This window comes from Caenorhabditis remanei, chromosome III (assembly GCF_010183535.1).
Source record: "Caenorhabditis remanei strain PX506 chromosome III, whole genome shotgun sequence".
In the NCBI taxonomy this organism is placed as follows: domain Eukaryota; kingdom Metazoa; phylum Nematoda; class Chromadorea; order Rhabditida; family Rhabditidae; genus Caenorhabditis; species Caenorhabditis remanei.
In genome coordinates this window covers 4,648,129-4,662,293 of record NC_071330.1, presented here as the reverse complement: position 1 = coordinate 4,662,293, position 14,165 = coordinate 4,648,129, and the positions used below count along the sequence as shown (strand labels likewise).

General features: G+C 40.7%; 4 protein-coding genes across 4 annotated transcripts; 3 read left to right on the top strand and 1 right to left on the bottom strand.

Annotated features, from left to right (window-relative positions):
• Positions 1-1,861: 1,861 nt before the first annotated feature.
• On the top strand, positions 1,862-9,458 carry GCK72_009081 (uncharacterized protein; the record flags this gene model as incomplete). The annotated part of the gene is made up of 18 exons (XM_053727204.1): positions 1,862-1,963; positions 2,010-2,198; positions 2,320-2,619; positions 2,786-3,229; positions 3,549-3,776; positions 3,822-3,935; positions 3,985-4,047; positions 4,530-4,734; positions 4,814-5,404; positions 5,493-6,475; positions 6,842-7,145; positions 7,199-7,482; positions 7,642-8,188; positions 8,292-8,470; positions 8,523-8,601; positions 8,648-8,841; positions 8,908-9,170; positions 9,368-9,458. The coding sequence occupies 18 exons, from the start codon at positions 1,862-1,864 to the stop codon at positions 9,456-9,458; spliced, it is 5,160 nt and encodes a 1,719-aa protein (XP_053586781.1).
• On the bottom strand, positions 8,904-9,482 carry GCK72_009080 (uncharacterized protein; the record flags this gene model as incomplete). The annotated part of the gene is made up of 2 exons (XM_053727203.1): positions 8,904-9,173; positions 9,366-9,482. The coding sequence occupies 2 exons, from the start codon at positions 9,480-9,482 to the stop codon at positions 8,904-8,906; spliced, it is 387 nt and encodes a 128-aa protein (XP_053586780.1).
• Positions 9,483-10,018: 536 nt separating this feature from the next.
• Positions 10,019-11,788, top strand: GCK72_009079 (uncharacterized protein; the record flags this gene model as incomplete). The annotated part of the gene is made up of 4 exons (XM_003092847.2): positions 10,019-10,089; positions 10,541-10,772; positions 11,350-11,475; positions 11,525-11,788. 4 exons carry the CDS (start codon positions 10,019-10,021, stop codon positions 11,786-11,788), a joined length of 693 nt encoding a protein of 230 aa, XP_003092895.2.
• Positions 11,789-13,729: 1,941 nt separating this feature from the next.
• On the top strand, positions 13,730-14,110 carry GCK72_009078 (uncharacterized protein; the record flags this gene model as incomplete). The annotated part of the gene is made up of 1 exon (XM_053727202.1): positions 13,730-14,110. One exon carries the CDS (start codon positions 13,730-13,732, stop codon positions 14,108-14,110), a length of 381 nt encoding a protein of 126 aa, XP_053586779.1.
• Between the last annotated feature and the right edge of the window lie 55 nt (positions 14,111-14,165).

Sequence of the window (14,165 nt, the reverse complement as noted above, 5' to 3'; positions counted from 1 at the left end):
TCCCGCTAGGTGCGTTTCTATTACAGGATTTATATTGTTATTGGCTCACAGGGTCTAGGGGTGAGTAGTGAAATCGTATGCGCTCCACTAGACATTGGCGGTAAATTCAAATTTTAATTTTTTCAATTCGCTGTTTCACTGTGGCACTTTGATACGCAGCTTAATCGATCTTTTTTTGAGCCGATTTATGTCCGTTTTCCCGCATTGTTGGCCAGTTTTTCGACTACCTCGCATATTTTCAAGATCAATTCTATTAAATAAAGAAATAAAGTTTTAAAATAAAAAAATTATTTTGAATTTCGCGCTAAAATTTTAGCTGATTTCAGCGGAGCGCGTTTATTTTCACAACTCATCCCGAGACCCTGTGTTGGCTGTACCTAAAAGATAATCCTTGGCAAATTCAAACTTGCCACCACGCCAACCGTTGTGCGATGGAGCGCGTTTTCAAGACCTTACGTCTCGCCATGCTGTGTGGATACCGTTGTTTGTCTTGTCACTTCTCAAAAGACCTCATTTCACCAAAAATCAATAATTTTTCAGAAATGTCATGTAATTTGTCTTCAAAAGTCTTTCATCCGAGTCTCTCAATCACTCAAAATCTTTTATTGAATACAACTAAAAATGATGACGATCAATTGTCATTTTCTAGTCTCCAGCGTAAATTTGAGAAGTTTTTGGAGAAAATAGAGATAACTGAAAATGACAGTAACCAGCTGAATTTCCTAGAGAATTCTGTCAAAAATCAATGGATCGATTATGAAAGAATGAGTGAGGCGAACGAGGCGCATCTAAGATCCGCGGTATCAGATCTATTGTCAAGAGATGAATCAATAATCTATTAATTTCAGAAAACTGGCAACAAAATTCTCAATTTCGTACTGTTTCTGATGGCTGCCTATATCCGATATTATATTTTTATCGATCAGAGAATGCCATGGTTTATGGAATATTTATTGAGTGGAGAAACTATATTTCTATCATTCGTTTTTCTTTGTGTCTGGTAAGATTTCGTTTTCCAGGAATTCTAGAAAATTTGGAACGTTTTAGGGTCGTCACGTGGGTAATCGTCTACGTAGAGAAAAAAATTGATCGAGCTAGAATAATTTTCCAAAAAACCGATATTTCAACGAATTCAACCACTCCATCCGAATTCATCCGCCGACAAATGGAACTAATCAGAACTCATTCTGAAAATATGGAGGCCTTCAGAAAGCGATATTTGACTGCTTCATTTCATATATTGAGAATTTTAAGTTTTTTGATTTATTTCAATTTTTAATTGTTTCTCTTTCAGGTCGTTATCAACTTCATTCCTATCATATGTTATTGCTTGTTTCGAATCTACTACGAAGATGACGACGGAAAACGAGTTTTTACATTTTTGACATTTCTGGCTGTACTATGTTGGCTGCCACAATATTTGGAATATAGTTTATTCCGTCGTTCCCCTTATAAATCGGTTGAAGGATACCGCCCACAGAAATTTATTGAGAAACATTACATATGTTCGAATTGTAATAATCATTTTTAACTGTTTCCCCCTTTTTTCTGTTGTAATAAACTTTTCATCTCTATTTTTTCTCCTTTTTCAGAATGCGAAAAAGAAAAAATCCGGAAAAGAAAAAGAAGAGCTTTAAAAATTCAAAATTCCCTCCATTTTTCGTTTGTAATCGTTGCGAGACCCGCGCCCGCTTGTCATCTGTGCGCCTTTAAACTCGCGCTAAAAATAATTCTTCAAATTTTTTCTCTCTTAAAATTTCTCAAAATTCGTCGATTTTTAAAGATTTTTTCCTAAAAAATAGCAAAAATACGTATTTTATTGCAATTTTCAGCCAGAAATACACCGAAAACTCGTCCAAAAATGGGGAGAAAGAAGGGAAAGAGCCGTCAGAATCAAAACCGCCAGAATCAGAGTCCAATGAAGGCGCCGACGGGTTTCGAAGACCTTGGAAGCCCAAATTTGGTAGGTTTTATTGACTTGCGATGGAAAAATGAATAATTTTTTTCAGGTCGAAGTTAAAAACTCGAATTTCGGTGACGAGGTGGTGATTCCGGCTAACGAAACGTCATTCGATACAAGAAATCAGCCAAAAAATGCTTATAAGACGGTTTACTTGAGCGGAGAGGATTTGAGCATTGGACCAGCACACTCAGAGAAGAAATTTGGGTCGCGAGGCTCCAATTCTTCGAGTTATCATGTTAGTAGACGATCTGAGCTCAGTTAACTGATTTTCTCCCAGTAAAATACAATTTTTACTACTGTGGTGCTTTATTACCTTTTCCGAGCTATTTTTCCTAAAAAAAAATCAAAATTTTCAGAACCTGATCGACGGCGGCGCTTACAACCAGTTCCGTCACTCCCGCCAAAGCCTCAATCGTTCGAAAATTGATTTTGAAAGCGCCGGCGATCGTGTAATGGCTGGAAGTCGTTCGATTTCTCATAGAAGTCTGTTCAACGATGATAGATCGTTCAGAAACTCCAAAAACCCATCGAAAACTAGTCTAGCTGGATCGAAAGTCAGCATTGAGTGGGATGATATGGGAGATAATGGACAAGTGCATATTTCAAGAAAATCGTCGAACAGAGATTTAATGGAAAACGGTTATGATGAGGCGACGGTGAGGCGGATGGTTTTTGTGAACCATTTTCTGTTGAAAACTCACATTTCTCGCTATTTTCGTTGTTTTTTGATAAATTATCGCTTTATCACTTCTGGAATAGTGTAAAATTGTGTTAGAATAAGTGGGGTCACATCAAACACATTCAATCTAGCCATTATTCCAGAGAAGACCATTCGTTCGCAGTCGAACCGTCAGTTCGGGCGGCTCCAACCGTCAAAACAACAATCTCCTCCCACCAATGAGCACCAGTCACCGTGAAATCGATGCAATGAATGAAGACGTTCGTACGTATCATGCCGGTTCAGAATACCTTCAGAATCATCTGAGCAAGTTGTCACTTCACTCGAATAACGACGAATTCGTGTTGATTGGAGGACATCCACCACCACTTTCCTCGTCTACGAACAGCTTGAATCGCATCCATTCTGCACCGGTTCCACGTCCTCGATCCAGAATTTCCAGTTATTCGGAGAATGTTGAGAATGGATTCGAGAAGATTCCATCGATCACAACTTCTCAAGATGATCTCGGAAGATCGATATCTCAACAGAGTCTGACTGAAATTGATAATGGACATGTGTCGAGAGCGTCTTCTAGATTCTCAATGGTACATAATTACATATTAGCCCAGAATTTTTAATTACAACAGCTCTCGCGCCGACAGATTTTCACTGTTGTTGACCTATTTTCGCTTTCATGATAATTTACCGAAACAATTATGAAAAACAGCGAAAATATGTCAAAAACTGTGAAAATCTGTGTCGGCGCGAGAAAAAACTGCTAGTAGCTGGCGCAAAAATTAGAAAATTAGCTTCAAATCTTGATTTTCGATCAATTTTCCGAATTATTTACCTGAAAACACGTTCAACATGCTTTCTCGCAAAATTTTCAGCAAAAAAACCAACCCAATTCAATCAATTTTCCAGGGAACCAACTCAAACACTGACGATCGTCTCATACTTGCCGCCCGATACAGTCAATCGCCAGAAGCCGAAGGTCTCAGTTCAGACGATCGTTCTGGTTTCAAACTCCCAAGAAGTCGTCAAAGTTCTGTATCCAGATCGATTGCCAGTGATAAAGGAGTCGGTTTCGTGGAGATTCCAACACTTTACAGTCATCCAGATGAGAAATTCGACGATAATGAACCAGGAGAGGTAGTTTTTTCTCAGTTTTTCCAGCGAATTAAGGAATTTCTTCAGCCGTTTCGCCCGACTTCCGAGCACAGTTGCACACCAACCAGCACTACGAGAACTCGTTCCACTTTGCTCCGAAGTGATGCTCAGGACGGTGGTTTCTCATCGTCTTCCTCAAGCGTACGCCTTGGAATGGAATGTTTTAATCATTTTCGTTCAATTTTTTCAGCTCTCCAGACACGATGACGAGAATCAGCCACAGAAAGCGCTTATTGTTACTTCGGCGCTCACGGTTGGTAATTTATAAACAATTTAGAGAGTTATTCAATGCGCGAAGCGGGTGTGTATGGAGTTGTTGCTAGTAGTTTTGTTTATATTTGAGCATCGGGTTCCGATTTGGTTTCAAACTATCAAATTGAGTTCATTTTCATATTACTTTGCAAACAAAGTTGAAAAATAACACGTTTTCTACGAATTTCTTCGAAGGTTATCGATAATTACCTGGTATTATATAGGAATTGTTTTATGAAGTTCAATGAGCAGTATTAGTAATGATTGGGTAATTAGAAACTCAATGAGTTAATTATTATCTGCATTTTGACATTTTGAATTGTGATTACCACTAATTTATGTGTAGGTCGATTCAAATCTCATAAAATGACTAATTATCGACGGATTTTGAAGTACTTTCATTCAATTTTCTCGCGAGTGTTGCATTTTTTGAATAAAACACCGAATTTCTAGGTTTTCCATTTAATTTCTGTCCATTTTCAGCCAGTAATCCCGAAACGCCAGCCACATCGATCCGCCAGTCAATCTGAGGAATCGCTCGTCATGAAGACACCACAAACAGTTCAACGAGCTCACGAACAGAAACATATTCGCTCGAATATCGGTGAAAATATTCGAAAAACTGTGGAAATCGCTGTGCAGACTGGGAATTCGATACGTCTCCGACAAAATCAACATTTCGGAGATGGTAAGTTAGCATATGCGCTCCACTGAAATTCTCATTGGAGAGCTTTTACTCTTACTAACCAAATCAGCTATTATTCCAGTTCTCAGTGAATGTGCGTACCTTCCGGAGCCAAATCGATTCGGAATGTCGCCAGCGAAGACTGCTAGTTATATACCACAAGAAGAAGTTATCATCCCGAAGAATAGTGCTCCAGAAGTTCCAGAGAATTCGATTCGTGCACGTCTTCGTCATATATCTGATATCTATTCGAATGACGGTGAAGGATATACGGGAAGAGTCGAAACTCCGATTTTGACGTCTTCTGTAAATCAGAATTCTGGATTCGTTCATATTCCAAAGGCTCAACCATTAAAGCAAATTAAACCGACTTACAAGAAATCAACGGAAGAAATTGTTGTGCCGATCACTATGCCGACCAAGAACATCCAACAACCACAGCGTACTGTTGAAATCCCGAAATCTACGGATTTGGAGAAGAAAAAAGAGGAAAAAAGTGGTGATACGATCAGAAAACACATTCCAAGAGGGAGAATCCGTGATTTGGCTTCTGCTTTTGATAAGATGAATGATGGCGCGCCAGTTCGTCCGTTGGAATTCAAGAGTCAAGTTCATATTCCGTCGGCGAGAGAGGAGAACTTTTGGAATATGAAGAAACCGGTTGGAGGAGCAGGTAATTGCGAAATTATCAACTTATTGCTGAAATCTGAATGAAAGCTCTTAAAAAAGCGAATTTTCTTTAATAAAAGTTGTTTTTCCAGGTGAATCGAACAACGACGTACGTGTCTCGACACCATCCATCCCACTGAGCGGACCATTGAGTGGCCCTCTAACCGGATCGTCGTCAAGCGCCTTCAGAAGTTCAACTCAAACTATTCGATCACAGGAGGATCGTAGAAGAAGTACATCTTCATCTCTCCATCACCAGCCACTTGTCTTCACCAGAAACACTTTCCTCACGTCATCAGTTATGAAGCCGGGGGACAAATCGAATCTCCCGACGAATGTGGCGATGACTTCGAACTATTCTCAGGATAATGTTGCGAAAGGAGATGGATTTGTGTCTGCTTTCGAGAAGATTCCACTTCAAACTTCCTCAACTCACCTGCATTCCGATGAAAATGACCGGGAGAGTCGTTATACTACGTCGCCGAGATCTGTGAAGACAGCACTTTCATATAAGACTCTGGAGAGAGCGTCACCGACAAAAGACACGACATTTTCAGAATACTCGAGAAAAGTCGAGGTGCCAGTACGTCTAGAAGTGCCGATTGGTGGTCGAAATGAGAAGATGAGAAAGCAGAGATTGACGGCGAATACACGAGCGAAGACTCAGGAAATCCCGCCGACTGGAAGAACTTTTGAATTCGAGTCAAGATACGAGTCACGTGCAGTCAGTGGAGATTTGAATGAGCCGAATGTGTTCGGAATGCAGAAACCGTTGTTTGCAGCGAGTCGAGAAGCGTTCGGAAGAGATACTGCAGAGGATTTGCGAGGCGGAAAACTCGAGAGCTGGCAGCGACAGCATCAGTGGACGTCGGATTTTCAGATGAGCGAATCGAAGAATACGAATTCGGTGACGTCGCCAATCTATCATCAACATTATCAGACTAATAGTATCACTCCGCCAATGCCATATAGAAATGAGCACAAGACGTCGGAGGTGTCGAGAAACAAGACGACGTCGATCCCATCTACAAGACACTCGATGTCGAGACATCCGTATTCACCACCGGCGACTGAGGTTAGAAAATATGATTCTGGAGTGAATGAACAGTGAAGTCGACAATTTTCGCTCCAGATTGTTCGATGTTCCAGAGATTCCCAGAAAAAAATTATAGAAATTTTCCAAATTTCAAAAAAGTGTTGAATACTTTAAGATGAAAAATGACATTTTAGCATTCAGAGCCTTTTTAGATTCACATATTTCTCAAATTACTTTATTTTCTTCGGAAAATGATGAAAAAACATGTTTGGCGCTTTCTTGACGAATTTTCATCCGAAAATACTCCGAATTCTTGCGTAATGAACGCTTTTTTTTCTTTTTTAGCCCGAAATTCCACTTCTGAATCCCACCTCTTCTCTCAATATACATATTTCACTATTCCAGGACGCTGGAAGTCGCATCACTCATCACACATCTCAAACACTTCAATCCGATGACTTGTTCGCCACCACTGAAAACAGCAGTATTCGCGGAAAAATCGATCGAATGTTCGATTTTGTGGAGAGTGATGATTCGCGTAAAACCCTTCAAGCTCACGAATCACACGCGTCAACTGACACAATCGGAACTAACGGAATTAATCATAATCAGAGTAACAGCAAGTTTAGAGAGGAAAAGTTTTATACTCCTCGCCAGAATTGGAGCGACTCGACGACCAAATTGCTGGGAGGAGTTAATAAGGCGGCAGGTGAGAATTCTGAAATTCCAGATCAATTAGCCTACTAACCTCACAAGTTCCAGAAATGCCACAAGCACTCAAAGCACGAACCGAGTCACCAAAAATGAAGTCACCAGAGCGTCGAAATACGGTAACTGTGCCAGAATTAGAGCATTTCGACAACGAGTTGGAGTACTCGCTGTCCCAATATCGTGAAATACAACGAGAGCAACTTCGTCGACGTCTTCCATCAGCCGACGAGCCACAATTCTTCCGCTCGCCAATGCTGTCGGCTCCGCATGCTGGGCAGTCGATGCACGCGTATCGTACGAAAGATTTGATGGGAACACCGACAGCTGGAGAGAAGGTGAGTGAGAAGAAGCAGTGCGGCGAAATTGCGAATGGGGTGGAGCTTTTTCACTTAATTTTGTGCTTTTGAGTGGGCGGAGCTAGATGCAAAACTCCGCCTATGTTTCCATTAATTTAAAATGGGCATTTTTTTCACGAGTGTAAAAATTTCTTCCAGTTTCGATTCCCATCTTCATCGAGCAACTTCAAACTTCCACCGGTCGCTCTCGCCACATCCACTCCCGTCGAATCGCCTTCTGGGCGTCATCAAACATCATCTTACTCAATCAAAGAGAATTATTCACATCTGGAATTGAATAACAACACAAATAGCACCAATCACCTCCATCGACCAAATGAAACATTCGTCTCATCGATTAGCGGAGTTTCAGCAGTCGATAAGCATGCGGATGTAATGAGAAAAATCAATCGTCTATCGTATATGATAGAGAATACGCAGAAACAAATGAGCATGAATGAGGCGGCACTTGTGGATGCGGTGAAGAGAGGACGTCGTTCTCAGGAGATTGCATCTCATCGGTCGATTCTGATCTCTCGTGAAACTCTACGTCTTCAACGACAAGAACTTCGTCGTCTTCACGCGTTCTCGGCGGTTAGACGTCCTCCACCACCGGTTGCGAAGGAACTTCGAGGAGCTGTCATTTTCAAGAATCTCATCGTTCATTTGAACAAACTTTTCGTGTCGAGATTGACTATCAAGGATGGTGAGTATTGCGAGTAATATTCAGTTTGAGGGGCCTTCTAATTCCTTTTTAGTCTAGGTTTCCTAGGCCATCATGATACCCTAAACAAATTTTATTTTTCTAGACAACTCGTACTCATTCGTCGCTCTTTTCAAGTTTGGACACCAAGTCGAGGCCACCGAACTCGTTCCGTTGAGAGTTTTCCCTGGAGAAGAGACCTGCGATAAGCTCTTCTTTGTGAAACAGATTCAGTTCTCTGATGTTCCCGTTGACTTCGTTGTTTCCATTGAGATCTATGCGATGGTATTGCAATTTTAGACAGTTTTATGCTATAATCATCCCAATAAAGTTGCAGCGTGTTCCATCCGCCAAGCCGGCCGAGCTCTCCATTGGGTCATCGTTGGCCAACAAGTGTAAGAGTCTGATGGGTCCGCGTTAGTCATTTCAATTAATTTTCACAATTAATTATTGAATTTTCAGCACAGAAGAAAACTACTGTTCCAGTGGAGACTGCATTCAAGTTCCGCGGTCGTTTGGTTTTGGATCGTGACGCTTCTGGAGAGCGTTGTCTCTATTTGGATGACGTCACCTATCCACTCGAAGGGACTGTCATGATCACAACTCAATGTAGCCGTCTCCCGGAATCATTCGAGATTGATTTCAGAGGATTTCTGGTGAGTTTGAAGCTCGGGGAGATGCCCTCAAAACTAAAAGTGAACTCTGATATATTATATTTTTAGACAATGTTCCACACAATAAGCAACATGGCGAGCTGGGAACGATACTGGGCTGTCCTTCGTCGTGGAGTCGTCTTCTTCTGGAAATATCCGGATGATGAACAGATGGGACGTGAGCCGAAGATGCAGATCGATTTGACAAAGTGTACAAACAACTCGATTGAGAAATGCTCGGCGGATTTGTGTCCGAGACCGGATTCATTCGTCATTGAGATTCTTGTCGATGCGGAGGATGGAACTATAGGAAGTGTTGTCGAGAAGAAGAGGTACTGAAAGTTGGGAAATCAGTGTCTTGAATTCTGAAACCGGAATCGGAGATCTCTGTTCTGGTTCCCATAATTGGAATGAAGGATATGGAATCCAAATGTTTTGATTTCGTATCTGAATCCAGAATCTTCGATTCTGAATTCTGTATTCCTCTTTCCAAATCCTGATATTCACTTCATCACTCTCATATTTACAGAGTGCTCCTCTCCGCCGACTCGTCCGACATGCTCTCCCAATGGCTCTTCACACTCAATCAAACACTCGACGTCATCCGTGGACCCATCTGAAACCAGGACACTCCGCCTATTCATAATCATCATTCTTGATCATCTCATTTTGTTTTATTTCTGTCAAAAATTTAATTGTTCCCCCCTTTGGAAATCTAGGAAATAGTAATAGAAGTAGTTTGTAGTTTTATTTCTCTTTCTCTTTCACTCCCCCAATTTTAATCGTTTTATGAATCTTTTAGTAATAATACATACCGTTGTTGAAGCCCCCGCACGCCCCCACTCTCATTATCTTGCCTCCCTTATCTCATCCCCATGAAAACTGTTGAATAAATTTGTAGGGTCGCCAGTTTATTGTATAACTTTTATTCTTTTTTGTTTTCAGAATTCCAGATTTCCAGACAACGACGCCTCCAATGTCTTCTTCCGCATTCATCTACAGTATCCCATTGTTTACACGTTTTGTTTCTCGAAAGTATACAGGAAATTGGCCGAAATCATTCCTAGAATTGACTTCTCGGATGTTTCTCAAATTACAAATATGAGCCAATTATCTCGACACCATCTCTTCTTCCCTATTTTCCCATTTCTCATTTTCGACATTATTCTCTTTTCCTGCCATGTCTCTTCTGAAAAAGTGTGTTGGTTTGGATCCGAATTTCCGAAAGCCTTTGGATGTTGCTTTGATTTGGTGAGTACTGGGGGGGGGAGGGACATCCGGATATGGGGACAGACACACAGACAGGCATCTGGACATCGAGACACACAGACAGACATACTGATTTGTGTATAGAATGCGACAGAGCAAATTCAATATATGAAATTTCAATTTTTGTTGGACATCCGGATTTTCCTTCACACAGACAGACAAAAACCGAAATATGTGTAACTGTACAGTAGAGCGAACTTGCATTTTCTCAAATTTGGACGAACAGACACACAGACAGAAATTTGAATTTTGTAATTTCTCTTCGACGGAGCGAATTTGCTTTACTACATTACTCGTACATGTGCTTTCGTGTCAAGACCCGGACATCCGGACATCCGGACACACCTACAGCCGACACACAGACAGACAGACATCCGGACATCCGGACACACCTACAGCCGACACACAGATAGACATTTCCGTATTCTTGTAGGGAAGGCAACTACTGGGACGACCAGGATGTGCATGATTGTTGTGACGTGGATTGGGAGACGTGCGAGATTCTTGTTCGAAAGATTTCGAAAGCTCTGAGTCTTCCGACTGCTCCGACGTCTTCTGAAAATGTGGAGGAGGGACAGAAAGTATTGATTTTTATGCCGAGGCTTATGCAGCTTCCGTTGACTATTTTGGCTGCATATCGAGCTGGTTTAGTGGCTATTGTTATGGTAAGAGAAAGGGTACTGTAGAGAGGTTACTGTAGCTGCTTTATGAGTGAGGTCCTTCTAGAATACTGTAGCCTACTTGAATTACTGTAGGTTGATGGTGGTACTGTAGACCGGAAGGTTACTGTGGACTCAAATTAGGTACTGTAAGTTTCCGTGATTTTCGTGACGAGACCCAAAATTTTCAAAATTTTGAATGTAGCCTTGATTATACTCATTTGAAAGGTATTCGCGAGTAGAATCCGAAAATCTTGTCAGAAATCGATTTGGATCAAAAACCTTCGACTTACAGCGTTTTCAATGATTTTCAGATTTTCGCATTTTTCGAAAGTCTCAAACTTTTTGATTTCTGAACCGATTTTGATAAATTTTAGCTTGAAATGACCGTTCTAGCTATGAAAAATATTTTGAGCCTGAAAATTTGATTTGAAATTTAAAGGTTTCACCGGAAAACAGGTAGTTTCCGTATGAATTACTGTATGTTTATAAACTGCCGTAGTCTTTCAACCTACTGTATCTTTTTAATGGGATACTGTAGATTTATAGTACTCTTTCTGGATTACTGTTGTATTTGTTCCAGGACCCACTCACCATAAAAAACGAGATTCTGGAGTCTGTCGTCCTAACGGAAAAACCGAAATTCGTGGTGACAGTTGACGCGTTTTGGCAGGCTCAACAATTGATGGAAGTCAAGAAAAATATTGAGGTAATCAAACTTTTTGTTTAAAAAAAAACCCTATTTCCCAAGTTTTCAGAATCTTCGTGGAATGTCTGAAACGCAACTTCTCGTCATCCGACACGTTGCACCGAACAACGGAATTCCGCCGCCGAAGAAGCATTTTCCGGCGAGACGTCCGTCGTATCAGACGAGTTTAGACTTGAGAAACGGACAGGATTGGGAGTGGAGTACTGTAATGGCGGATATTGATGTGGAGGAGAACAAGTATTCAGAAGGAGATGACGAATTCAAATGGAATGATGAGGATATTGTGGTGAAAATGGTCGATGAGATGGGGTAAGTGGGATACAGTAATCTACAGTAACTGGTGGGAGGAGTTTCCGATTTTTTCCCTGGGACTCAGAATCCCGCGGCCGGTAGTCCGATATTTCCAGTTTCAGTTAATTTTTTGGAACCTTTTCATCCCGCATCTGATAATAAGCCACGCCCCTTTGAGAGACAGCTGAAAAGAGGGCGTGGTTTATTTTTAGAGAGGAGGAGGTCCAGCGGAATGCGGTTTTTGAAACGGCGGGAGGCGGAATGAAAACTTTTCGGCGAAAGCGGAAGGTGCCGGTTTCAGATGAAAATGTCCAACATTGAGAAGGTTTCGTGGTTACACTGATTCGTCCCACCAAGTAAATTTTTTATTGGATCATATAGATCAGTAATAGACCTTTATTTTTGTAGTTGACAACTTTTTTGTACGGACACTCACTAGAGAGTTATGGTCATTTTGAGGGCACAGCTCAAAAATCGCACTATTTCGCACTGAAATTGGACGATTTTTTACAGTACTGGTCATAAACAACGCGACACTTGCAGTTTTCAGTTGAAAATGGTCAACTTTGAAAGTCTGGCACGGCCTCCCTGAGAGTCTCACAATATTGATTGTTTATGGAGTGTATAGATCACAAATAGAGCTTCATTTTTGTAGTTGACAACTTTTTGCACAGGCACATCCTGAGAAGTTACAGCAATGTAAACAGCTTAAAATGTCTCCTTTTAGAACTGAAAAAGGACAAAATTTTCGAGAAAATTGTTTGACGATTGATAACTTCTTAGGATTTGCTCGTACAAAAAAGTCGTCAACTACAAAAATGAAGCTCTATTTGTTATCTATACACTCCATAAACAATCAACATTATAAGACTATCAGGTAGGTCGTGTCACACTCACAAAGTTGACCATTTTCAACTAAAAACTGCAAGTGTCGCATTTTTTTGGGCCAGTACTGTAGATAACTACTTTGTCGCTACGTAACTTGCTAGGGAGTGCTCCTACAAAAAAGATGTCAACTAATAGAATGAAGATCTACTCTTGATCTGTATGAGCCATCAAAATATTACTTTGTGAGGCAATCAGTGATACTTCAACTGAAAAAGGCCAAAATTCGTATCTTTTTGCACAGTACGGTATCTTATACTTTTCTTGAATAGTACAGGTCAATAGGATATAAACTTTGGCTGTTTTCAGTGGAAAATGACCAACTTTGAGAGTGTGCCATAGAAATTCTGAATGTCACACCATGAAAATTTTTAATGGATCATATAGATTGAACGTAGACCTTTATTTTTGTAGTTGACAACTTTTTTGTACGGACACTCTCTAAAGAGTTATGGTCAATTTAAGACGACAGCTCAAAAATCGCACTATTTTAAACTGAAATAGGTCGATTTGAGGGGATACGTAACTTACTAGGGAGTGTCGGAGCAAAAAAGTTGCCAATTACAAAAATAGAGGTCTATTTTCAATCGATATTATTCATTAAAAACCTACTTGATGGGTCAATCAGAATGACCATGACATACTCTCAAAGTTGGACAATTTCAACTGAAAACCGGCAAAGTTCAAATCCTATTGACCGGTACTGTAATTGCAACCTCAATCTTTTCCTTAGATTCCCAAAAACCCCTATTTGACTTTGTTCTGATCGATCATTAACTCATTTCTTCTCACTTTCTCACCCCTTTACTCAGATAATCATCACGTTTACGACTCTTTTCGTGAGAACGCTCAATATGTATTGTCAAACAAAACATTCACACAATTAAGTAATCATCGAATTTAAACCTCCTTTCTTCTCACGCTCAATATAAAAAGGGGCGGAGTTAGTGCGAGTGCTGTCCTAACGAGAAGTCATTTACCCATTCAGTCTTCTCACTTGACTACTCGTCTACTTCTCACTTGACTAGTCCTTTACTTATTTTCTCTCTCTCTCTCTCTCACCGTTGCTCATCAAAAAATGGCTTTCTTCTCCTTCCCTATTCCATTCTCTGGATCTTCTGCTCCACTCGACGAGAAAGCAGCCGAGAAGCAACAAATCTTCGAATCAGCGAGATTACTCCAGCAAGAAGTATCTCGATTCCTTGAGCAACAAGTTGATGTTCAGGACGACAACGAGAATCCAGTCCGCCCACGTCTTCCAATCTTTTTTGCGAAGGGATTCAATGCTCTTAAGGCGAAAGAAGTCGCTCTAAACTACGAGTGTCCATTGCTCAACTTGATTCCATACACTATCCAAATGCAACTTCTAACCGAGTTCGGACCATCTGAAGATTACCCGAAATTGGATAAGAATGGATTTTTCATTGAGACTCCGAAACCAGTGATGGAGAGTAGATAGGTAGGGGAAATTTACCACCATGTCGTCAAATTTACCATGAGATTTTGTGACTGAT